The sequence below is a fragment of the Phoca vitulina genome, unplaced genomic scaffold, assembly GCF_004348235.1.
Source record: "Phoca vitulina isolate PV1807 unplaced genomic scaffold, GSC_HSeal_1.0 scaffold9, whole genome shotgun sequence".
NCBI classification, from domain to species: Eukaryota; Metazoa; Chordata; class Mammalia; order Carnivora; family Phocidae; genus Phoca; species Phoca vitulina.
The window spans coordinates 35,908,806-35,935,018 of NW_022589712.1; the positions used below are offsets into that span (position 1 = coordinate 35,908,806).

At 37.4% G+C, this 26,213-nt stretch overlaps 1 protein-coding gene and 2 pseudogenes across 5 annotated transcripts in view; 2 read left to right on the top strand and 1 right to left on the bottom strand.

Moving 5' to 3' along the window:
• Window positions 1-3,666: 3,666 nt before the first annotated feature.
• Window positions 3,667-26,213, top strand: part of ECHDC1 (ethylmalonyl-CoA decarboxylase 1) — a 55,668-nt gene continuing 33,121 nt past the window's right edge. The window contains exons 1-4 of one of the 4 annotated variants that reach the window (XM_032407911.1): window positions 3,777-4,113; window positions 4,569-4,833; window positions 16,158-16,379; window positions 20,258-20,400. In XM_032407911.1, coding sequence (XP_032263802.1) covers window positions 4,818-4,833; window positions 16,158-16,379; window positions 20,258-20,400 — 381 coding nt within the window. In that variant the 5' untranslated portion in view covers window positions 3,777-4,113; window positions 4,569-4,817. Of the gene's footprint in view, window positions 3,742-3,776; window positions 4,114-4,568; window positions 4,834-16,157; window positions 16,380-20,257; window positions 20,401-26,213 lie in introns of those variants that run through there. The other 3 variants (XM_032407910.1, XM_032407914.1, XM_032407913.1) reach the window with 3 other exon arrangements.
• On the bottom strand, window positions 8,720-9,222 carry LOC116634513 (annotated as a pseudogene).
• On the top strand, window positions 17,368-17,897 carry LOC116634512 (annotated as a pseudogene). Its single transcript, XR_004299985.1, has one exon. The product of XR_004299985.1 is annotated as a 40S ribosomal protein S19-like (transcript).

Here is a 26,213-nt window from a genome sequence, read left to right on the forward strand (position 1 = left end):
CCTCAGTCCATTTGCCCTGTTTCCTGTAGAAGAAATCTAACTGATAGATCATACTGAAGCTTAATGGGCCATTGTTCCTTGTCTCCTAAGGAGTATTGAGGTCATACAGTGCTATAGAAGATGAGTCTTATTTTTCCTTAAATCTAGCAATCTGAATTGTTTCCAGCAGGTTAAAAGGCATCCCAAGAGAGAATCCTTGGGGACTGAGAGAGGAAGGTGCTTTACCAAGAAAATCCCCCACCCCCAATTCCCAGGTGGCATCCCACGCAGGGTATGTCAGAGGTTTCTAGTGTCAAAGGGACCAGAGGCATTCCTTGGATGAAAATCGCTATGAACAAACTATCAGTGAGATGTTCAGGTAGTCATGAGGCCTTTTAAGAATGTAGCAACCAGTAAGTATTTGATCCTTATGAGAACTATGCAGACTATAGGTCAACCTTCTGGGCTAAAGGTGAACATTTTTCTGCTCCTATCCCTCATCATGTGCTTTATCTTAATTTATTTTGTGCATCTGTTAATAAGATGTATTCTAGGTATCAAAAAAGCCCAAGAGAGGTTACTTTTTGGGTCTGGGGTTGCTCAAAAAATTTCCCATAAATTAATAGTAATTTCTTCTTTGCTTTATGCCATTTTGGCTTATGAAAGGTTTAATGGTAACTTTTATTATTTTTTTTAAAGATTTTATTTATTTATTTGACAGAGACACAGTGAGAGAGGGAACACAAGCAGGGGGAGTGGGAGAGGGAGAAGCAGGCTTCCCGCAGAGAAGGGAGCCCAATGCGGGGCTCGATCCCAGGACCCTCGGATCATGACCTGAGCTGAAGGCAGATGCTTAACGACTGAGCCACCCAGGTGCCCCTAATGGTAACTTTTAGATAGTGGGTGATATCTGTATTGAAAAGTTTTCACTATAACATGATATGGAGTAAAAGGAAGAAAGCAGTTTAACAGTCAAGTGAAGGAGGCGGAGAATACCTGGATATGTATTTTATGAAAAAGCAAATGTTTAAAGAAATTGTCATCCAATATTTGTTTATTGAGCCAGCAGTTAAAAAATAACTAGGTACGACCTGCTAATATTACAGTGCACTACCTTTTAGTTTGTGGTTTGGCACAACCATTATTATAGTAAAAGGTATTTTGACACTAGGTTGTATGTGCAAGTGCACTGAAATGCTATACATACAGATGAGTAATCAGAATGCTACTAGAAAAGAAATGAGAAAGACTAGGTCTTGAAATAGAAAAACTTTCCCTCTTTCTACAGGATATGGGAAGCAAGTACCAGATATTTTGGTCTCAGCCCTCCCAGCTCCCACCTGCTTGTACTCACTAAACTTTAACTTCTTTTTTTGTAGTTTAACCTCAAAATAGGTTCCAATATATGGGCTTGGCCCCAAAACCTGGCCTTTACTGCCCACTTGCTCATACTTACTTTTGTCTTATATTTTCCCCTAAGCTCTTCTTTCCAGCTTTATTTTTGACTCAGGCAAAGGAAACCCAACACTACTCCCCAGGGGATGGGGACTGCCCAGACAAGACCTCCTGCCATCCCACTTGCCCAGACCCCCCAGACCATCTAAGCTAAATCTGACTTGTGCCTACACAGATGGACCATGGAGTGGCCTCTAGAATGACCTACAATGATCTTTACCTCATTATAATACTAAAATCTCCACCCAAGGAGGAGCCTCAGCCTCCTCTGCATAACACATAATGTATACATAGGCATGTTTCCTTAGGCTATGCATGACCGTATGCCTGCCTGTACATAGGATGACAAGGCTTCCATATCTAAATATTCCTTCTAACCCTAAACAAAAGGAATTCATTCAGCCGCTCTCAGGGAGTCACGGTTTTGGAAGCCATTCCCCACGATCTCATTTGCTGTAAATAAAAGTTTTCTTTGTCAACCTGTGCAGTTTCTGATTCACCAAAGAGAGAACTCATGTTGGTTTCGTTACACTACCTGACACCAGACACCTCATTGCAAATTCCCATTCTCTCCTATTACACTCGCATAGCTATGGGTAAAAAGGCACTACTTAAGCACAATTATAAAAAAGAAATGCTGTTTTATCTGTTAGCATATTAGTCATAGTACTGAAAATGCATAAATGCCCTCTTTTGGGGCCACCTTCCTTGAGTTTTCACTAGTGGCCAACCTCTTTTCCCTCCTCCAAATCCCTAAGGTGCTTTGGACCTCTTTTGATAGCGTGTGTATTCTAAAAACTTTTAAAACATTGTATCTCCGGGGCGCCTGGGTGGCTCAGTCGTTAAGCGTCTGCCTTCGGCTCAGGTCATGATCCCAGGGTCCTGGGATCGAGCCCCGCATCGGACTCCCTGCTCCGCGGGAAGCCTGCTTCTCCCTCTCCCTCTCCCTCTCCCACTCCCCCAGCTTGTGTTCCCTCTCTCGCTGTGTCTCTCTCTGTCAAAAAATAAATAAAAATCTTTAAAAAAAAACAAAACATTGTATCTCCTCAACTTGTTGGTAAATTCTGAGAACTAGCAAGTAACTAAGTAACTTTCTGCTTGGCAGAAAGATAAGGCATGAGATAGTATCATCCGTAAACACACACTTTGTTTGAACTTAAGAAAATCATGAGACTATGGACTCTGAGAAACAAACTGAGGGTTCTAGAGGGGAGGGGGGTGGGGGGATGGGGAAAAAAAAAGATACATACCATCAGGGAATCTACACAAAAATGTTAAAGGCCAAACCTCTTAGCCACAGCTGCCAACCTTGGAAAGCCACAGTCCCATACACCAATACACAGAACTTGTGCAGTACCATATAACCACGTACAAATTTATGGCATAAACAATACATCTAGTTACCCCCACTCTACAAACTAATTCTCCCAAATCATCATTTAATCAAGTGAATTTCCTGCTCAACAGTGTAATGGCTGCTCATTTCATATTAAATTGGAATTAAATACTTTCAATATTTGGACTTCTTCTCATCGGTCCAAACTTGGTTCCCAATTCTTCCCTACTATCCACATCTCCATAGCCTAAAACTTGCTTATCATCTCCCTTTCTTGGCACTTTCTGTTCCTCCCACCAGACTATTCCCTTATTTACTAAGATCTACCTTCTGTTCCTCCTTTTTGACAAAGCGATCCCAATCCTAGTGGAAAATGGCATTCCTTTCCAGCTGTCTTCCGAAGAGAGTCCTGTTGGCTCCATAGGATAGCTATTGGCACAGAATTCTAAGCCTGCTAAGCTTTATAAAAATCGTATCACACGCAGGGCATATGTTGAGTACTCGTTAGGAAAAAAAAAAAAAAAAAGACAAATACTTTCCCCGTTCAATAACGCAGAAAAGATGTTGAAGAAGTAACAGCTTTTGGTACCTTCTTCTCCCCTTCTCTTTCAAAATTCCCTAACCTGGCTTTCTTCTCCCTCCACTCTTCCCACGTACAGAGGGAGCCTGAAAAATAAATGGAGTCTATAAGCTTCGCTGGACCAGCCAGTCCTTAACGCCCTTAACGCGAAGCAGGTCCATTCATCCCGGGTTCGCTCACGACCCAAGGGCAGGCCCGCACAGGCCCGCCACAGCGCGGGAGAATCGGGGCGCTTGGCGACGGGGCAGGATTTCCGGAATCAGGCGTGCCCGCTGGAGAACGGAAAAGGGCGCCGGGAGAAGAGGAGATGCGGGCGACGTAAAGAGGCCGGGAAAAGGGACGAGGACCCGAGACGGGGGAACGCACGGGCGGAACGAAAGGGAGGCCCCAGGTAAGAGGAAGAGAGCCCAGGGGGAGCGGAAGAAGGGAGCGGAAAGCGGAAGAAGGTCTGGGGGGGAGCGGAAGGGGATGCTGCCCGGCTTGAGGTCTGCGGGACTGAGTGGCCGTAGGGACTGTAATTTTAGTGTCATATGAGCGAGGACTCTAGCTTGTCGCTGTGTAATAGACTTTAGCGCTTCTCCACACGAATTCCAAGCGGAGACCCGCCCGGGCTCAGCGGCGCGTTCCGTGTGAGGCCATCGCGGAGGCCCACTGCCCTCTGCTGGGTGTGCGGACGCAGTGCCGAGCGCCGCGAAGCAGTGCCGAACGCCGCGGGCGGCCTTTGCGAGGTGAATGAAGGCGGCGGGAAAAGAGTAAAACTTTTGTAAGGAATGTGGCGAACCGCCAGGATTACTATGTTTTTAGAATAGGGAGGCATGACTTCAACGCACTAATTTAAATTCTAAATACTTTCCAGGCCCTGTGCTGGGTAGGTGGGGTTTCCTAGGACTTCTGAATTTGTCCTTCTCACTATTACTTCGCTTAATTAAAACTTACACTATTTGTTTCGTGCAGTCGACTTTTCAACAACAACAAAATGTCCAAATCATTTTTGGTATGGGTTCTTTACTTCCTGAAATTCTTTTGAGCCTCGATAATCCTCTTAATGCCACACACACACACACACACACACACGTCACAAATATACGGGTTTAAAACCACAGATTACTTAAATTACTTGTTGAAAGGGCTGATAAGTTCCTTGAGGAAAACAATCTATATCGACCCCATTCCCCCCTCCTTTCCTTTCCCCACTTTTGAGAACCTCCTGTTTATCAGCTGTTGCTCTAGGTGCTGTAGGTATAGAGATAAACTGGACGTTGGCAAGTAGAACAGAAGATCCCTTCTGTGAAGACCTGGCACTCTATTGGAGGAAACAACAGCGAAAGACGTAATTATGAAATCTCCTGGGAGTGGGAGGAGTAATAAGTCAATTGATCTTTTCCTGACATCTTATTGCCTGACCTGAAAGAGAAGTAGATAATAGTCGGTTCCATTCCGGGAAGAGAAACCAGCTTGCAGAGAGCTATGGAGTTGAAACTGGGTGAGTAATAGGAGTAAGGAATAGGGTAGGTGGAGAGTTGGTTTGTGGACAGAGTCTTAATACTTGTAGCCAGATTATTATTGATTTATATTATTTGTCGGGCAGTCTTCTAGGCATTGTAAAAACTTTCTTACTTTCCAAAATGCAGTGGGGATCTTCTGTTAAAAAAATTATTACATGAGGCTTAATAAAAATACTGTGCAAGCGGACAGAGTATTTTATGCAGTCTAAGGTATTAACGGAGATGATGTGGAGTTACTCTGAGGAAGAGATAAGTGTAATAGGTGAGGGATCACATATGTAGAAGTGTTGAATGAAGACCAAAACCTGAAGGATTTGAGAAACTAAAAAGTTCATTTTGGCTATATGAGGAAGAGGGGTGTGTATGGTGGCATGTAAATGAAGCTTGAAAGGTAGGTTACATAATGACAAGCTAAAACGAAATCAAAACTTGAAAAACAAGTGATGTAGTGACAGTCTAGAATATTTCTGACTTTTTTGTTGTTTTCCACCTGCCTCAGGCTAATTGTTTTCTTATTAAGTATGCATCTGTGTTAATTTTCTGGATTTAGTAATTCTGGCATACGGGTTATGTATGGCTTTTAAAAGAAAAGCTAGCTTATTACCTGTGCAAGGAGGGGAACTGTTTGAAAACCTTTGCAGAATTTTAACAAAAATGGGAGAGAGTAACACATGTGATCTCAGATGTCCGTAGGGCTCTCTTCTCTTTCCCTTTTCCAGTGGCTTGGCAAAGAGCTCACTCAGCTGATGTGAGTGTGGCAGGACAGCAAAGCATCCTGCATGACAAATTTTAAACATATGTTTTGTCCTGAAGGAAGTTTATAAAATTGTAAATTCCTCAGAACTTTTTCATTGCCTTGTCATTCTGGAACAATCCAAAATGCTGATTGTTTAACCTCATGCTTGCATAGAACCTGAATCTCAGCCCCGTTTGTTCACATGTACTTTCAGATACTATAGTAGTTTATTAGTGGCTAATAACTTTGTCATCTCCTTAGCACTGAACTCTTGTCTAATTTGGTCTTTGAATTTAGAATTGGGATGAAAGTATACATAATAGGTGATTACCAAATTTCTAGAATTGGATTTCTAAACTTGAGGTCAGCAAACCTAGGAGGCTTAAGCAGTGCCCTCGAGTTTCTGTGGTACTCTTCTGCGGCACAGACAAGGGAACATGAAGAGAGGAGAGAAAAGAAGGGAGAGTTAGTAGTGGAAGGGGGATAGGAATGGGAAAGGAGAGAAAAAATGGAATTAATATAAGGATACGTGAAGTATTTGTTATAAGATTTACTTAAAAAAATAAGCATATCAAAGATGTCTAACGAGGCAAAAATATTAGTTATATGTATATTTCATTTTGTAATGATTTAAAGATATGCAGATAATAGATCTGATGGCATCTATACTAATTGCCCTTGTGTTGTTGGATATTGGAGAGGTAATATATGAGGACGGAATAGTCTCCTTACAAGAGAGAAGATATAATAATGATTGAAATAATAATGATTAAAAATGCTAATGATTTTGAAAGCCTTATTCCTTATTTTCTAGCTTAGCTTTTTCTTTTCCTTAAATAGAATATTGTGGAAAACAGGCAAATTTAATTTTTGAAAATAGCCATCAAAGTCCTTACCAAGTTTTTTTTGGCACTTTTTTTTAATGTTGAAGTCATGGTAAATATGGAAAAGATCAGGACCTCAGTTGAATTTTCCACTGAGTTTCTATTCTGTATCTGACATCTCCAGGGGCACAACATGCATAGAGAATATCCAGGCAAAAGCTTGGATGTATTGCCTTTGGCTCTGGCTGTATATACACCTTTCAGTTTTGTGAACTGACCTGATAAGTGATCTTGAGAGCGCATTTTCGCTAGACTAGAAGCAGGCCTAAGGAACCCTGAGCCCTGCTATTTGATCTTCTTCAAATGGGACGGGATAAAGGCAGCCCCAGGTTGCTTTTACCACATAAGCCTCTTAGAGAGACAGACACACAGACAGAAAGAAGGGAGAACAAAACTAAGAAAATCCAAAATAGCAGCAGTTCCAGGGCAGATAGTTTCACTTTGTGGCCTAGTACACAAAGCTACACACTGAATTACTTGTTTTTGGCTCAAAACCAGTATCCTCCTTTGGAAGATGAAGAAGAGAAGGTGAGGCAAAGTAGGTCAAATCTCAGGTTTCCTCTTTAAGTTTGCCACTAACAGTTACTAGGTATTAACCTCGGTATCTACCACTGGGTAAATTGCCTCTCATCCAGAGAAAATTAGAGAATATAACAGGCTAGACCTGACCTAAGGTTCCTCTTGTGAGAGAAATCTTATATTAAAGAACAAAGAATATTACTAAGCAGATCCTTGTAAAATATGTATTGCCAACTACACATATTATAGATAGGTAGAGTGATGTCTTATTATTTATTACTTCATTTCTTAAAAAGTATTAATATTTTTATTAATGAAACAGTAGAGATTGTGTTGTATGCAAACCCATTTTGTAAACATGAAAAGAAAATCATACCCTTGCACATTTGTAGCCACATATCCTGGACTTGCATTTCATTGAAACCCAACAGTGAAATAATTTTTCCTATTTTGCAAATAGAGATCTTACATTTAGTTTAGAAAATGATGGGTAGGTACTGTAGTCCCTACACAGTAATAACCACATTAGGGGTCATTTAGTTCCACAAATATTAAGTGTGAAACTGTGTGCTAAAGGCTGTGAATAAGATGCAGTCCTGCCCTTAAGAATTTTTTAATATACTGGAGGCAGGAGCTTCATGTCTAATTCTCTATTATCTAGTTTCTGGTTGTACATTGATTTTTAAGAAATATCACTACCTTTAATAAGGACTCTTTAACAGTTGTCAGACCTGCCAGACTATGTGGCCACACTTTACGGCTGTGTGTTTTTTATTTAATATCTTCTATGTAAAGAAATAGAGTATTTAAGAAACTAGTTTTGAAATTGGCCATTTGGAAGATTGAGAGAGATTACTGGTAAAGGCAGAGACAGCCCCCAAAGTTTGGAACTATATCCTTCAGTTTAAAAAAAAAGTTCATTGAGAAATGTACCATACATACATATAGTGAAAAATGCATAAGAAGAATTTAAAGAACAACAACAGAAAATACCTGTGTATCCCTTACCTAGGTTAAGAAAAAACACACCCACATTCTGAAACCTAACTTTTTTAGTATGTGTTAGGTGACTCAGGCAATAGCTTTCTTCATTTTTAATATCTTCATTTATTTTCATTCTGGCCAACTGTAATACAACCTGAATTTCAAATCAGGAAATAAAAAAGTATTATTATACTTTATGGAAGTAGCATATGAACAATAGTGTATAATTATAACCATCTCATAAATATTTTGATTTAATCAGATAGCCTATGTACAAAAATGTTCTTGTCCGTTCAGAAGGCTCATGGTTCTAGCTATGGAGTTACATGAAATAATGTCTAAAGTTTTAAAGGTTTTTATAAATTGATAATTTATTTAAAAATAAATATGTATTTATTTGGAGAAAAAGAGAGTGAGAACTTTGAGAGCATTTCTTTTGTTTTAAAATTTGACAAAAGGTAACCTTTAATTGTAAAAAGGAAATGTGGACCTTATTTTTTTTTTTCCTAGATTTGTTTCATGGAGGGGAGTGGATCTATACAATTTTTATGCTAATAAGTGAGCAGTAACATAATCTTTTGGAGAAATGATACTCTGAAAATATATGAGAGTATTTTAAGGGCGGCTCCCTCTGCCAGTATTTTGGCCACAAGGCACTACAAAGAAAAGCAAACCTGAGTTTATGTTTTCTTTTGGTTACTCTCCAGGAGACCTGGAATATTGCCTGATTTTTGTTGTGTTTCTGCTTAGAATTTTTTTACACTTATCATGCCATGAATTCATAGGGAATAGGTTCCAACAGCTCAGGTTCCTGTCCATTCGTTCTTACAAAATGTGCTTTTCTGGGTGGAGCAGACTGATGCTTCAATTGAACCCAAATACCTTTCTCTTTGGCTTCCTTCTTTTTCTGATCATTTTCCTTCACACGCTTCAAGAAGCTATTTTGGCTCTTCGAATGCTTAATATGCTCAATACATGAATTCTCTTGGCAAGAATCTTGCCCTTATTTGTTTACAGCAATGCCAACAGCATTCTGGGTAATACTGTCAACTCTTCCAGTTTTGCCATGGTAACATCTGTGGGGGCTTTCCTTTTTGAACAGTTCCCATCCCCTTGATGTTTACAATGTCACCTTTCTTATAGATTTGCATGTATGTGGCCAAAGGAAGAACTCCATGTTTTCTAAAAGGCTAGAGAACATAACAGTGGGTGTCTTTCCTTTTTCCCTTTGTGTTGATCATTTTGGCGAATTACTGGAAGATGGCTGTTCCCATCACAACTCATTTTGAATGGTACATTTTGGTATATTTCGGTATTTTTCCCATGGACTTTGACTCCTGAACTTGGGTCTAGGGGTGGTGAAAGGGGAGTGAAAAAGAACAGTGGTTGATTTGCATGGTGGTGGAGCATAATGGTCAAGAAAGAATTCTTGAGCCTTGTATGGTGCAACTTAGTTTATTTAACTAGCACAGTCTCAGGACCCTTGGGCAGAAAGAGCTACACTTTTGCTGTATGAAGTTGGTGGTTATATGCTTAGTGCTCAAGAGGGAGGAGACATGCGGAGTGGGCATATTAGATCATAAATGTTTTCTTCGAATTTCCACTGGTAGTCATGAAACTACTGTTGCAAGATTTCTCTGGTGTTTGTCATTCAGTTCAGTATTAACTATCAGTGAGAGATACAGGCAGTCCTGAGACCCTGTAAGAATGTAGCAACCAGTGCAGATTTGATCCTTGTCACAACTATGAAGGCTATAGGTCAACTTTCTGGGCTAAAGATGAACATTTTTCTGCTTCTATCCCTCATCAGTTGGGGATGAGAAAGTTATTCACATAGCTGAAGCTTATGAACATAAATACATCTTGTTGTGAAGATATTGGTTTTGTTAAATTTGTTTCAAGCCCCATTGCTTGTCATTCTCAATAACTCCTGAGATTTTTAGTGTAGGCTTCTTTTGCCAGCTCAAGAGATCTTGAGGCAACTTGATATTTACATATGGGTGATAATCTAGGAAAGCTCCAAAATCCTTGTGTTTTTTCATAACCACTTCATACTTAGTAATAACATTTTATTTTTTAAGTTTTTGTCCCCACTCCCACTTCCCATATACCTAAATTTTCTACCTTTTTTACTTTATTTCCCCTTCAATTTCATGCTCATCATGAGAAGCCACCTTATTTTAAATTTTTTCAATCTTTTTGAAAATAGGTACATAGATTTGTACTTCTATGGGTGTACATTTGAGATATATGATTAGGAATGTGAAATACCTAAAAATAAATTGAAATATCTTGAAATTAATTGAAATATTTAACATTATAGTTCTATGTACTTGAGATCAAGAATGCTTTCAACGAAAGGATTTGTCCTTGTCCAGAACAGTTTTGCTTTCAGTTAAAGGGTTATTAGTTTATTTGACCAGAATAGTTCATTTTCTAGTGATGCTAGATAACTAATGACCATAATTATAGAGGCACTTTCTTTCCATAGACAGAACTTTTACTCTCCTTCAGCAAAGCAGGGAACTATGCCTTTGAATCGGGCTTAAGTTTTGAGAACTGGGGGTATACAAGGGAAAGAAATAAGGTAGATATGGGGAATAACATGCAGTAATATTTGCAGGAAAATTATTTATTTCAAATGAATCATTGTTTACAGCAATACCAATAGCATGTGGTAATAATTGTCAACATTTAGAGATTGCCTCATTTTCTTCAGTTTTACAGTATCCTGTAATTTTCCTCTCTGCCCAATAATTTTATGTAGTACCAATAAAGTACCTTTTATTGCACTAATACAGGGAGTGGGAACATCTATAATATAAATTTCTTCTGCATTTATTGTGTGTCATTATACATTTCTGTGTTATAATTGGATTCTTTTGTTCATTTTGAAATTTATTTTAAAAATCTTGCAGTGTCTCTTGAGTTAACTGAAAATGTCCTGTAATGTTACAGAATTATGTTTGATAAGCATTCCTTCTAGCTTTCAAGATCTTCAAGAGGCTTTAGATACCTTAAAACCAGTTAATACCATAGAATCTATCATCTTAATTATATCATTTCCTAATCTGATAGGACTGGCAGTGGGATGGGAGAATGGTATACAGGTAAGCATATTACATGAGTTTTGGAAAAGGAGTATAAAATGGGCAAGGTAAAGATATTAAAGGTGATTTTAAGTACTTAGATATTTTATTTTGCAACTGGTAACATTTGACTACTTTGCTTGGTTGCTTATTAGGTCTGTTTATCACCTTGACCCATGAGTATACTATGCATATTACTCAGAGTCCATAAGTGGGTCCCTTGTGCTTTTATTACTTTTTTGTTTTTAAGATTTTATTTATTTATTTGACAGAGAGAGACACAATGAGAGAGGGAACACAAGCAGGGGGAGTGGGAGAGGGAGAAGCAGGCTTCCACCCAGCAGGGAACCCGATGCGGGGCTCTATCCCAGGACCCTGGGATCATGACCTGAGCCAAAGGCAGATGCTTAACGACTGAGCTACCCAGGTGCCCCTTATTACCTTTACTTACAGATTAATATCAATAACTATAGCCACAGGCAAATAGTGACATTTTGGAGGGGGAAGAAAGGAGCATGGATGTGTCTGGGTTTTTTTGAGAGAGAGGAGGAGAAAGAAAGAGAATGAGCGAGGGAGTGGGGGGAGGGGCAGAGGGATAGAATCTTTCAAGCAGACTCCTTGCTCCCAACCTGGGACTCAGTCCCACAGTCCATGAGATCATGAGATCATGAGATCATGACCTGAGCCGAAACCAAGAGTCTGAAGCTTAACTGACTGAGCCACACAGGCGCCCCGGACATGTTCTGTTCTAAATAAACACTGGTCTGCTTACTTCCATGCATGTGAGCACTTTGCATCCTTTCTACTTATCCTGCATATTTTCTTTTTGATTTCTAGTCATTTTTATTCCAGAATGGGGAGACAATGCCTAGATCTGTAGCCTAAACTACAATAAGTAGAGCCTCTTTCCCTGGTCCTCTTTTCCCATAAGTTTTAGGAATGAATTGATAAGAACCTAAAAGAATTTACTTCTGGATAGAATCCTTGAAATCTTAACCCTGTTAGGAATAACCCCAGTAGTTGTTAGAAATAATTCTGAAAGCTGTTACATGGACGGATGAATGTCCAAGTTGAATATTGATGAGAGATTCTAAGAACAAATTTTACTAAGTTCCAGAGTGCCAAGCTCCACCTCTAGGTTAAGTAACTTCTGGGTTCAAAGAACTTGTTATAGTTAAGGTGTTCTTAATGTCTTTTAGGGAGTGCGTCAGAGGGCTTCTTACTTAGATTGCCAGTGGTCCAAGATCTCAGCTTTTGTGTTCAGACACTTGAGAGCTTTCCTGTAAATTTTCTTTAAAATACTCAGGGGAAGCAGAAGTGGGTTGTATGTGTTGTGAGATGGTGATTAGATGAAACAAGTTTTCAAAAATGTTGATAATTTTCAAGCTCTCAGATGAAAATTCTCTATACTATTCTCTCTACTTTTGTGAATGTTGGAAAATAAAAAGTGAGCTGGGGGTGTCTGGGTGGCTCAGTCGATTAAGCGTCTGACTCTTGATTTCAGATCAAGTCATGATCTTAGGCTCTTGGGATCGAGCCCTGCGTTGGGCTTCATGCTCAGCACAGAGTCTGCTTGAGAGTCTCTCTCTCCCTCTCCTTTTGCCCCTCCCCCACCACTCAGGCTCTCTCTGTCTTTCAAATAAATAAATGAATAAAATCTTTAAAAAATAAAAAAAAAGAATGAGCTGAAGGAAATATGAGAAAAATGTTAACATTTACTAAAAATGAGGAATGGGTATTTGTTATATTATTTTTTCTATTTTTTTAAAAATAATCTTGGAACACTTCAGAATTAAATTAAAAAAAAAAATTGCCTCTCCATCCATGAGTATTAAAATACAAGAGACTGTTTTCTGATAAACTAAGCAGTTTGTTGGCCTTGATATATAATAGTTAGTGCCCTTCCAGTAGGAAAGAAAGAGGGTTAACTGTTAAGACCGTAAGGAGTTTGATAGTAAGAATACAGTTATGGCAGTTGAAAGCCACAGCACTTATGATAGCAAGTTAGGGCCCCTTTTTGCTTGGGAAAATAGCATTAAGGTCTTATTCTTGGATATTGTTTTCAAAGACAGCAAGCACCTCACTCACTACCATTCTTTTTTGTTAAACCCTCTACCATGTATCACAGTGCATTAGGTCATACTGTATCTAATATGAATTACATTTTATTTAGTTTTTTTAGATAAGATTTAAGGAACATCTTGGTCTCCTCCATATTGTATTCAAAATCACCTTAATGAAGAAATTTTGAAATACTGTTCCCAAGTTCTTAAAGTATATCTGTTTAGGAGATTGCATTCCAATGTGTAATATTTTTAGATACTTACACAGTTACAAGTACTCTGTTGAGACACTTTAACAAAAATGTCCTTTTGAAGGTGAAACAATTTAAAGTGGAAGGGAGATCATATTGTAATCTTTTTTAGATGACCTGTTCTCCATCTGCTTCTGGTACCATTTTATAACTCACATATTAGAGATGGCATTCCATTTGGCAACCTGATGATTTATTTTCTTCATTAAGCATCTAAGTACCTTGTTTGTGTTGAGCACTATACTAGGCCGTAGTGACAGAGCGTAAGTACCTCAGAGAACTGTTCTCAGGAAGCTTCCTGTCTGGTGAGAAAGACAAATGAAAAATACAATAAAAATGATGTGTAAAATGTGTTAAAATGTAATCATATAATATATTGCGATGGGATAAATAAAAGGAATAATTTGCTTAGGAAATCACTTATAGGAGGAAATTTAGGAATTTAGATTTTAAAGATGATTAGGTACTTACCAGGTCAGTGAGGAAGGAAAGACATTATATGGGGATGTAATAATATAAAATAGCAAGGTAAATTTGTGGAATTCTCGTTGTTTGGTGTCCATATAGACTGTGTGTAGAGATGTTATGAGAGACCCAAGATATCAATAAGGGCCCAATCAAAGTGAGCTTTGGCCTTGATCCTTTTGTTAGTAGAAAGCTACTGAAAAAAAACTTACATTTGGAATAACTTGATTGGATTACAGAGATAGCTCCGATTTTAAGGAGTAGTGTGAAACTAATTGGTGACATGTATGTTATGTAATGAGGTTTGAACTATGGTTGGTAGTAGAAAGAATAAGGATGGGAAAGATAAGAAAGAAGCAAGACATTTTACAGGTAGGTTGCATATGAGAGATGAAAGAGGGGAAGGGGATTTGGTTTTCTGTGGCCTACAGGGTTGATGATATCATAGATAGTTAAGGGAAGGAATAAAGAAGGAGCGACAGGTTTTAGGAGAAGTATGACTTCAGGTTTAGGCAATGATTTTGAGAAGCCTGTGGTCTATCTACAGGTAAGGAATAAGGAATTAGATTTCTGTTTGAGTTAGGAGTACACAGGTATAAGGTTTCTGTTGGAGATGGAAATGTGGGATTTGTTGTTTTATGGGTTTTAATAAAAGCTACAGGCAAACAAAAGAACTCCAACAAATCAATCATAAAAAGGCAAATAACAGAAAAAATGGGCAAAAAGCTTTAACAGGCACTTTAGAAAATATATGCAAATAACCAATAAGCATATGAAAATGGAGCTTGACTTCATTAGAGGTCATAGAAATGCAAAGTGGAACCACAATGACATACCACTCTTTAGATTGCCTAAAATGAAAAGAAAGTAGAAAAAGATGTTAGCAGGTGATGGCAAAATTGTGAAACAACTAGAACATTCACTGGCTGTGGAAATACCAGTTTATATTGGTACAGCCATTTTGGAAAACTCTTTGGTATCTTTCCAAGTTGAACAAATGAACAGATGCAGTAATGGGAATCCGGCTGTGGTGTGTGTGTGTGTGTGTGTGTGTGTGAGAGAGAGAGAGAGAGAGAGAGGGAGACAGGAAAGGAGGGTGTGGGGGAGAGAGAGACAGGTGAATATTGATATGTAGAGTTTGCTGATACTCCCACCATGCTTAATTTCAAGCCACCAATGGTTTGAAAAACCAACTTGCAAAATTCTTCAATGTTTAACAATCAGTATGTCAGCTGCAGCCCAACCAAATAATTCCATTCTTAGATCTAGCCAACACAAATATATCTATCTATTACAATAAATTTGGCGTATTCATATAAAATACAACAATGGGAGGAATAGACTATTTAGACTGTAATTATACATAATAACCATAATGGATGTCACAAACAGTTGAAATCAGGCACAGAAGAATATATACTATTCAATTTGTATAAAATTCAAAAACAAACTGATCTAGGATATTAGAAGTCAGAGTAGTTATTATCCTTATTTGGACTTGTGACTGAGAGAGGACACAACAGACCTTTGAGCTTCATGGTTTTTTTGTTTTGTTTTCACGTTCTGTTTCTTGATCTGGGTGTTACTGACTTGAGTGTATTTACCTTGTGAAATTCATTGAGCTATAACTTATGATTTGTATACTGTTTTGAATGTACGTTTTATGTCAACAAAAATGCTTACAGAGGGCAAAAACCCTTATGGGCAGAGATGAGATTATCCAGGATGTATATATAAAGTGAGAAGAGGTGACAAAATCCTGGGGAACACAAGAAACCATGCACACATTCCTGCTTCTTTCCTCATATTCCTCAGGGTTTCCTATCAGAGCATTGCATAAGGTAAGAATAATGCTGAGAATGAAATTTCTGTTAGAGAGTAGGATTCCTCCTGTAGCATTCCTGCATAGAGATGGTTTCCAAGGGGACATTGGACTGAATTTATTCTTAGATTTTGCAACAGTTAAAGAGTTGGAGGAAGAAGAGCTACTATCATGAGAAAGACTTGCCAGGAGGCAGGAGATGGTGCTAAATACAGAACAGCAACATTTTTCTAAACCTTTCCCATGTATTGGATCCCAGTAAATGCACTGTAACTACATCATCATCTCTCAGTGATATACTGAAATGGTATACTTTGTGAATTATTTGGTTTGAGAAGGAGGGAAAAGGGAAGGATTTCCATACCTACCGTCTCCTCAGAGTGCTTTTAGAAGTGGGGAGGTAGTCCCAATTAAACAGAAAAGTCTATAAACGTATAATATTAGAAAAGTGTTCATCTGGACTACTGCATATTTCTCTCTGTTTTCCAGAAATGGCAAAAAATCTTTTGACGACATCATCTTTGTCTGTAAGGACAAAATTACTACATCAAACAGGAGCGTCACTTTATAATACATCTCATGGCTTCCATGAGGAAGAAGTAAAAAAAAAACTTCAGCAGTTTCCTGGTGGATCCATTGACCTTCAGAAGGAAGACAGTGGCATTGCCATTCTTACTCTGAACAATCCAAGTAAAATGAATGCCTTCTCAGGTATAGAGATCTTTCTTTTGCTAAAGAATGACACTAAATCTAAGCTGCTATCACATGATTTTTATCTCTGGTGACAGAATTCTTGAAAGTTGTGGTACTCTTAGAACACACATACTCACACAGAATACCCAAAACCATCACTTGAACCAGGAACATTTTTTACTAATTGTACTTTAATCTTTTTATTTTTTTAAGATTTTATTTATTTAATTGACAGAGAGAGAGAGACAGCGAGAGAGGGAACACAAGCAGGGGGAGTGGGAGAGGGAGAAGCAGGCTTCCCGCTGAGCAGGGAGCCCGATGCGGGGCTCGATCCCGGGACCCTGGGATCATGACCTGAGCCGAAGGCAGTTGCTTAACCAACTGAGCCACCCAGGCGCTCCTTGATTTTTTTTTAAAATCCATAAATATGGATGTTGATAGAAAGGAAACTTTCAAATTAACCTTATTTTTTCCATTGACATTTACTGTTTAATGACTTCATTTGTTTAAGTTTAGCTAATGTCACTGGGAGACAAGGGGAAGGAGCTTTCAAAGATTTTTAAAAACTAAAGAGAAAAACCTATAAATGAAAAAAGAAATTACTTAGTTAAATTTTTTTTTTCTGTGACTTGAAATAAGACTCATTTTAACCATGTAATTCCAATAATTGGTGAAAACACTGTGCTTGCCTATGTGTTGCCTCTTTCCTGACACTTAGATACTGGTAAATACCTTCTATTTGCTAGGTAGCATTCTTGGGCATGTATAAATTTCATATTTAAGGAACCCAAAAGTCCAGGACATGTGGTACTTTATAATTTTGTGCCAAAGTTCAGATTTGAATTACGCTACTATGATGTTATGGAAGAGCTAATGAGTAACACTGCTGACTGTCTAGCACTCCTGCATATTTCAGGGTGATTTTGGCAATTTCTGTTTGTCAGTGATGTACCTCATGGGTAGTTGATAATATTATGCAAGAGCTGCCCTTTCCCCTGGCTGGCAGCGCGGAGGCCGCACGATGCCTGGAGTTACTGTAAAAGACGTGAACCAGCAGGAGTTCGTCAGAGCTCTGGCAGCTCGTCAGAGCTCTGGCAGCCTTCCTCAAAAAGTCTGGGAAGCTGAAAGTCCCTGAATGGGTGGACACTGTCAAGCTGGCCAAGCATAAAGAGCTTGCTCCCTACGATGAGAACTGGTTCTACACACGAGCTGCTTCCACAGCACGGCACCTGTACCTCCGGGGCGGCGCTGGGGTCGGCTCCATGACCAAGATCTACGGGGGACGTCAGAGAAACGGGGTCATGCCCAGCCACTTCAGTAGAGGCTCCAAGAGCGTGGCCCGCAGGGTCCTCCAAGCCCTAGAGGGGCTGAAAATGGTGGAAAAGGACCAAGATGGGGGCCGCAAACTGACACCTCAGGGACAGAGAGATCTGGACAGAATCGCTGGACAGGTGGCAGCTGCCAACAAGAAGCATTAGAACAAATGCTGGGTCAATAAATTGCCTCGTTCGTAAAAAAAAAAAAAAAAAAAAAAAATATTATGCAAGAGCTAAGGAGTAACCTTGCTGACTACCCAGTCAGGATGACTCTGACAATTTCTGTTTGTCAGTTATGTACTTCATGGGGGGTAAATTATATTTTGTAATATTTGAAATACTGGGCTCAAAAATGTCTCAGTAAATTTTCATACCCATAGACAAAATTCAATAGACTTAAACTTTGTAAATTATCAGTGGTGGGTCGTTAAAACACAAGATAACTTTTCTTTCCTCTCAGCATAATTCAGAGATGTCTCTCTCTCTCCATTAGTGTTACCCAATAGCAGTATAATGCAAACACAAATGTGACCCACATATGTAAATTAAAATTTTCTAGTAACCATATTTTTAAAAGTAAAATAAAAAAAAGTAAAAGGGAGCAGTTGAAATTAATTTTAATATACTTTATTTAACCCAGTATATTAAAAAATATTTCAACATTGACTCATATGAAAAATTATTTATAAGGTATTTTCCTTTTTTTCATACGAAATCTTTGAAATCTGGTATTTTACACTTAACTGCACATCTTAGTTTGGACTAGCCACATTTCAAGTGTTCAAAAGCTCCATACCTTCAATTGGTTCAGAAAATAAAAGCCAATTTTAATATTAGCCTAGGGTAAGTAAAATTAGAAAAGTAATACTGCTCTCAAAAATTAGACTAGATTAATAGTTTTAATTTATTACTGAATAGCTATAAATAATTTACATTAGTAAAGATTATTATTCAAATGGAAACAAATATTAATTTCATGGCTAATATTTAAAACAAATATGAGCAGAGATGCTTTGATTTGGGTAATGGTGTTTGATTGAGTTAGTCTGGGAGAAGATGAGTGAGCCCCACACGCCAGACAACCCCAAGGCCCTGGTTTGAAAATTACCCAACCAGTTACTCCTTTAAGGTTCCTTCCAACTCTTACACTTAGTTTACAAAGTCAAAAAGATGAGTTCAAGATTAACTACTGGTATAGATGTCTCATACTCAAAACCAGCATTACTTTTTTAGAAGCTTAAATATTAGGGATGACTGAAGGTCCATATTTACTTATACAGATTTATTCTTAGCCTAAATGAATGTTTTTGTTTGTTTGTTTTTTGTAAAAAGCTACTAGACTGTATAAATCTTTGGAGAGCAAGAACTATATTTCTAAAACACCTAGGACATCCTTGGGTAGGGCTACTATTTTAATTAGGTCATAATTAGCAATTAGAAAGGATAGCTGCATTAGTTACTTATGAATCAGTAACACTAACATTTATTGTGGAACCACTTCATTATTGGTTACTTCAGAAAATGGCAAGAAGAATAATAGTTCTTGACATCATGGGGTTTATATTCCAAAGTAGTGTACATAGTTTAATGGGGCTTATATAGTAAGTTTTGGAACCTTGTGGTACAGATTCTTTGCCGGTTTTAATCCTCTGTCATGATCTTTATATTGGCTTCTAAAGCATTTTCTTAAGCAGAGGAAAGAGTAAACTTAATCATTGATAGCATTATGAACTTTATGAACTTGGAAGATCACCACTGATAAGATTATAGTCTCTGCTGTTTCCATTTTAAATTTGTCCGTTATAAAGAAGCTCTAATAGAATTTTGGAATGATACTAAGGTAAAAATTTAATCTATAAATCATAGAATTGATAGTTGGTAAGTATCTTATTAGCAGCCTATGAAGTACTTTCATAGTATGCCTTGGGTTAGAGCATAGTTTGTCAACTGTGGAACAAGATGATATGTACTATCCCTTTCCTGAACGAACATCCTATTATAATAGTTCTCATGTGAGTGAAGTAGGAATCTTACCTTTGTTTTGTGTACCATATACCCAATAGATTGTTAAGATCTCAGTCTCATGGGGCAGTACTATATTTGAGTTAGGAATACAGGCATAACTCTTGTTATGAGTGTGTTGATTTTATAATCCTTGTTGAGCTTGTTGACTAAGACAATGTGTACTACTGTGAAGTCAGGTCTATATTTGACTTTTACCCTAAGAAATAATTTTTTCTTACCACTATACCCCTTATTCATTCCAATTTTCTAATTCCTAGGACATGTATGATATATTCTCATTTTCTACTTAGCCATGTATTTGTATGATTTCTTAATTAAGACAGTGAGAAAGAGAGAGAGATTACTAACATATTGTAAACTTCTAAAGCGGGGACTACAAGTATACCTCTTTTATTTATACCCCATGGTACCAACATAATAGACATTTAATAAACATTCAGGTAATATTTGTAAAATGTAGGATCTAAGAGTCCTATTTGGCTCCTGATAGTTTCTAAATTATTTCTCTTTTTCTAGTATCTTATGTGCTTTGATTTCCCCTCATCTCTTTGGCAGGTGTTATGATGCTACAACTTCTGGAAAAAGTGATTGAATTGGAAAATTGGACAGAGGGGAAGGGTCTCATTGTCCGTGGGGCAAAAAATACTTTCTCCTCAGGATCCGATCTGAATGCTGTGAAATCACTGGGGACTCCAGAGGCAAGTATTATATGAATTATGCACTAGATTCCACATGTTTATCAGAGATCTGTGGCTGAGATATTTATATTTTACATATGGTTATTATGACAGCTACTCTTTAAGAGCTTTCCAAGGATCAGAGGTTTTGGCTTTCTTCTTAAAGATGGGTTTGCAAATAGTGTGAAATAGTGGGGCAAGGGGAGGGGAGGAAGGAAGGACCAGAAGATTAGCAATCACTAAAGCCCATTAAAACTAGCAAGAGTTTGAATTCTTTTTTTTTTTTTTTAAAGATTTTATTTATTTATTTGACAGAGAGAGACACAGCGAGAGAGGGAACACAAGCAGGGGGAGTGGGAGAAGGAAAAGTGGGCTTCCCGCGGAGCAGGGAGCCCGATGTGGGGCTCAATCCCAGGACCCTGAGATCATGACCTGAGCCGAAGGCAGACGCTTAACAACTGAGCCACCCAGGCGCCCCCAAGAGTTTGAATTCTTTTAAGTGGAAGACCCTTAGTATCTCATGATGAGGAATTTTATATGAGGTACATATATAAAGTACCCAGCAAAGCTTTGGCACATAGTAAGCTTCAACAGATGGTAACAATTAAAACATTTGCTTCTGAATTACCCTGATAGAAAAGGAATCCTAATCATTTTCCGTTATTAGTCGTCTTCCATTATCCTCCAAGGAACCTAGGAACTTCCACCCATATTCCCTAGGCCAAAAAAAAGGAAGGAAAAGGAAAAAAAATATAAGTATTCATAGCCATTTAATTATAGGTGTAGGCTGTATGTAGGTAATAACATTTAAATGATATTCCATAAGTCATACTGTTCTATGTAGTATGTGATCTGTATTTGCATAAAATTGTGAGGAAAGAGCTCTCTTTTGGTAATTTTGAAAGATTTGGATTTGAATGCTGGTTTCAATACCTTCTGGGTAAGTGATTGAGCAGATCACTTAATCTTTCTAATCTTATTTTCCTAATCTAGAAATGAGAATTCTGTATTTCACATAGCTATTGTGAGGATTGAAGATAATGTATATAAAATGCATACTAGGATAGTGTCTGAAAAAGGTAGCTATTATTTTTATTTCAAAGATCTAAGTATTAATAAACACTATTATCCATGAAATGATCCATAATTTGTAGCACCACTAGACTTAAATTTGCTCTGTGTTCAAATGATTAGAGCACTAAGCTGGAGATTTGACTATATGGATTTTTCCAAAGTCATCTCATGATTAACTATATGACTTGCAAGTTATTTGATTATAATTTTTCATCTCTGAAATGATTGAATTTCTAGGCACCTTACTTTGCTCATAAAAGACACTGGATAGATAGAATGAGATAATAGATTATTTTGGGTCTGATATAAGTCGGGTAGGAAAACATCCCTAAAAAAGTGAAAGGTTATTTTGCTTTCTTCTAGTTAAAAGGTTGTTCCTGTCTCTTTAGATCATATGGCCAGGATTTTTTATTTTGTATACGTGTAAAAGCGAAAATTAGAATCATGCTGATTTCTATATGCCTGAGAAAGAACTATGAATATGTGTAAAACTGAGATTTAAAATGGCCTCAGGACTTTTGAGCTTCACACATCTGTATGAGTTGCAGCTGCATGTATAAATGCATCTGCCCCTCACAGCTGAGATACTCTGAGACTCTTAACATTCAGTTATGAACAGCCTTTCTCTAAGTGAAGCTTTTCTTTATCTAATATACTTACTCTTTGTTGTTGCAGATGTATCACTAGCATTTGCTTATCTGGTGAATTTGCTTTTCTGAGGATGATGAGATAACTAGAATAGATGATGATTTTAGTAATTGGATTATAGTCCCTTTTAATTATAATAAGATACTTGAAAGTGATTATTAAATGGCTTTTTTTTTTTAAAGAGAAAAGATAATTATGTTGATGTTTTTGCCAGTGTATTTTTTCAAAGTTTAAAAACTATTTTATTAGTGAAAATTACCTAATATAAGTAGAAGTAGACTAATCCAGTAAAACCCTCATGTCCCTTTTAGGCAGTTAATCCTTGGTTGAAAAAAGTTGAGGCAGGGAGATGGATTAGCATAACACACACATTAGCCCTGAAAGGTTATGGGGCAGAGAAAAGAATAAAATAAGAAAAAAATCTAATGTATTAACCCAATTGTAAGAGTTGGATTTGATGCCACAGATGTTCTGTAGACTATCAGAAGTCTTTTTTCAGAAGGCAGAAATCATCAAATCCAATTATAATCTTCAAGATATGGGAAAACAAACCTACTTATTCTGCAGTGAATGGGTATAATTCCTCAAGGAAAAGTCTGGCATTTTAGAAACCTTTATACTCTTACTCTAGCTTAAAGGTAGTATTTTCCTTTGTTCCCTGACCTTTCAGTTACTTTTCTGCCAATCCATCATCCTTATTTTTCACTGTTGCTTAAATTTCTACAGTGACCTCAGAGTGCTCATCTGTCTTCTTTGCTTTTGCTAAATTTTTGCTTTTGCTGTTGTTCAGTTTTAGCCTCATTAATTTATAGACAAATTATTCTAATTTTCTCTAAACCCTCCCTGTATTTTGAAGAAATTAATGAATCCATACAACAAGCACTTAGAGAAAAAAAGAGAAAGTCTCATTTATGGTTCTAGGATAAGATACTTTTATAGGCTGAGCACTTTTCCACTCAGGATAAATGTGGCTCAGAGTAAATAAGACCTTAATAGTTCCTTTTGGCACTTTGGCTGAGCATTGTGCTTCTCATCTTTGTTACACAAGTAAGAACTGAAGGAGTAGGTTTGGGCCTCAGGGTATCATTTAGCTGGATGAAAATATCACTGTCTGCAGCAGCTCTTAAAACCTTTTTTTTTGTTACTTTCCAGCTTCTAGGCTTCATTCATCAGAGCAGGTATAGCTTTTCATTGGTTCCTTTTTTTTCAACTTATTCTATCACAAGCTGGATTTTATCTCTCATTGACTTATTTTCTTCTTACAGCCCGGGAAAGGGCTTGAGCATTTAACCATTTTTGGCCCAATGGCTTTGGGGGACAGATCTAATCTTTTTTCTCCCTAGGTCTTGTTGGCTAGTACAGTGTAATCTTTACTTTATGATACATTTAAAGCCAAAGCTTATTCATTATCCAATGGCCAATGCTATTACTGATATTAATAATAGCAATGCTAGATAACATTTCTTATTCTATTACTATATATCAGGCACTAAGTTCTTTACATGTCAGATTTATTTAATCATTACTAACTACCCTAATGAGATAGGTACTGTTATTATAGGTGAGGAGACTGAAGCACAGAGGTTAGGTATCATGCCCAAAGCCAGACTAGCTGGTAAGTAGTAGAGCCTAGATTCAACCTAGACGTTTTAGCTCTAGCGTCTGTGTTGTTAACCATTGTTCTATACTGCTTTTAAACATTTTTAATATGACTTATCTTTTGAATGAGAATTATAACAGTATACAGTCTAATACCTGCTTCACTTTCATTTCTATCAATTCTAGATGGTTCTGCCAGAATTTTAAGTACTCTAAGTCTAGCATAATAGAAAATAGGCCTATTAAGATTAATTTATTGAGATAATTTAACAGGCTTCATTGCACAGATTTTTTTTTTAAGATTTTATTTATTTATTTTAGAGCGAGCATGAGCAGGGGGAGGGGTAGAGGGAGAGGAGAGAGAATCTTAAGCAGATTCCCTGCTTAGCACAGAGCCTGATGCAGGACTTCATCTCAAGACCCAGGAAATCATGACCTGAGCCAAATCACGAGTTGGCTGCTCAACTGACTGAGCCACCCAGGCACCCCTATTGCATAGATTTTAATGGAATGTAAATCAGTCTAGTTTTAAACCTTCTAGCTCTTTGTGCTTGTGTTAATTTTCTTATCAATTTATAATATAGAATGACCTTTTGATAAAGGCTTTCAGTTAGGAAATTTATATTTAATTTATGTTGGTTTTTACCTTTCATTGACTGCATTTGTTTTCTAGAATAACACAGTTTTCCATCTAAAATTCATCTGATTCAGTTAACTTCAAAAGCAAATATTATATGCAAAACATTGTATTAGCTTCTGAGGATAAAGAAGGCATTTTGTCAACCTCAAAAGGCTTATTGTGTAGGCCTAGCAAATGCCATCTTCCTTTCTCTGTAAAGCTTTCCCAACTACCCTGACCCAATTGAAATGAATTGCTTCTTATTTGGCACTCATCTCAGTTTATTCAAGCATTTCTTAAAATACTTTGTATAATATAATGTACTTTGATGCAATATAGTTAGGAAATGCATTCCTAGTTAGGAAACAAGGCTGTTGTCATGATCTAAGTATGAGTAACATAAGTCTGAGCCAGTGTAGCAGCAGTGCAAATAGAAAAAGAAGGGATTTATACTGGAAATATTTCAAAGGACATACTTGGTAACTAATTGTGGGTGAACTGTGAAATGGAAGAATCAAAGAAAATGCCAAAATTCTGAGCCTTAATGACCAGAAGACCTTTTTTTTTTTAATTAACTCAGAACTCACATTTATGTGATCTTTTACAGAGTATCTAGGTACATTTTCATCTTTCCAACCATCTTTTAAGTCAAATAGAACAAGTATTTTTTTTTTTTATTCATCATTCCTTCCTTTCAGATGAGGAAACTCAGTTAAGACTTGCTCCAGTTCATGTTATTATTAAGCAGTAGCACTAGGACCCAAACTCAGCTCTTCCCACTCCCAGTTGGTTTTGCCATGCTGAATTTGAAGTCTTGGCAGAATGTCAAATTTCTGGGAGGTTTTGGGAGTCTACATGAGAACAAGAGTTGAAGCAATGGGGGTGGATGAGATTTCCAAGGAAGAAATTGTAGATAAAGAAGAGAAAGAGAATCATGGGTTGGATTTTTGGGGAATACATGCATTTACAGGTATTAAATTACTTATTTAGCTGAATAAGGAGAGACAAAGAAGAAAACTGGAAGGGAAATATCAAAGAAATAGGAAGGGAATCAAGAGTGGAAAGTATTGGTAGAAACTATTAGAGGCTTTTAAAATACAGAAACTGGTCAAAGCAAGATACCTATGTTATAGAGACAGGAAGATAAGGATAAGGAAAAGTCATTTAACAAATAGAAGATTATTAGAAACCTTTGAGGGGAGTCTTTTGAGAGAAGGCTGAAGACTAGATTACACTAGGTTGAAGGAAGTATGTGAGTTAAAAAAGAAGCAGTGAGTTTAGACTACAGTTAGGTGGCAGTTTAGACTACTAGGCAGTTTAGTGTAGTTTAGAGTACAGTTAGGTTAACTACAGGACAATGCAGGGGTTAGAGCCCTGACCCCTGTGCAGTTGAAAATCTGCATATAACTTTTGACTCCCCAATAACTTAACTTCTAATAGTTTACCACTGAGTAGAAGCCTAACTGATAACATAAACAGTTGATTAACACATATTTTGTATGTTATATGTATTATATACTGTATTCTTAGAATAAAGTAAGCTACAGAAAAAAAAATGTCAAGAAAATCATAAGGAAGAGAATACACATTTACACATTCACAGTCCTGTACTATAAAAAATCCACATGTAAGTGGATCCATACCATCCAAACCTGTGTTGTTCAAGGGTCAACTGTACTTTTAAGAAATTTGTTTTTATATGTTTATATTCTTAGGGGATCAGAATTTGAGATAATAGGTGGGTACATCTTATGTCTCTTTCTCCCAGATTACCCTGAGTAGAACTTCACACTCTTCTGGGATATGTGATCTGACTCTCATGCCTAAGGCTTTGCTAATCCCTCATGTAGATCTGAGCTCAAGGAGCCCTATATGGTCAACAAAATTTAATACT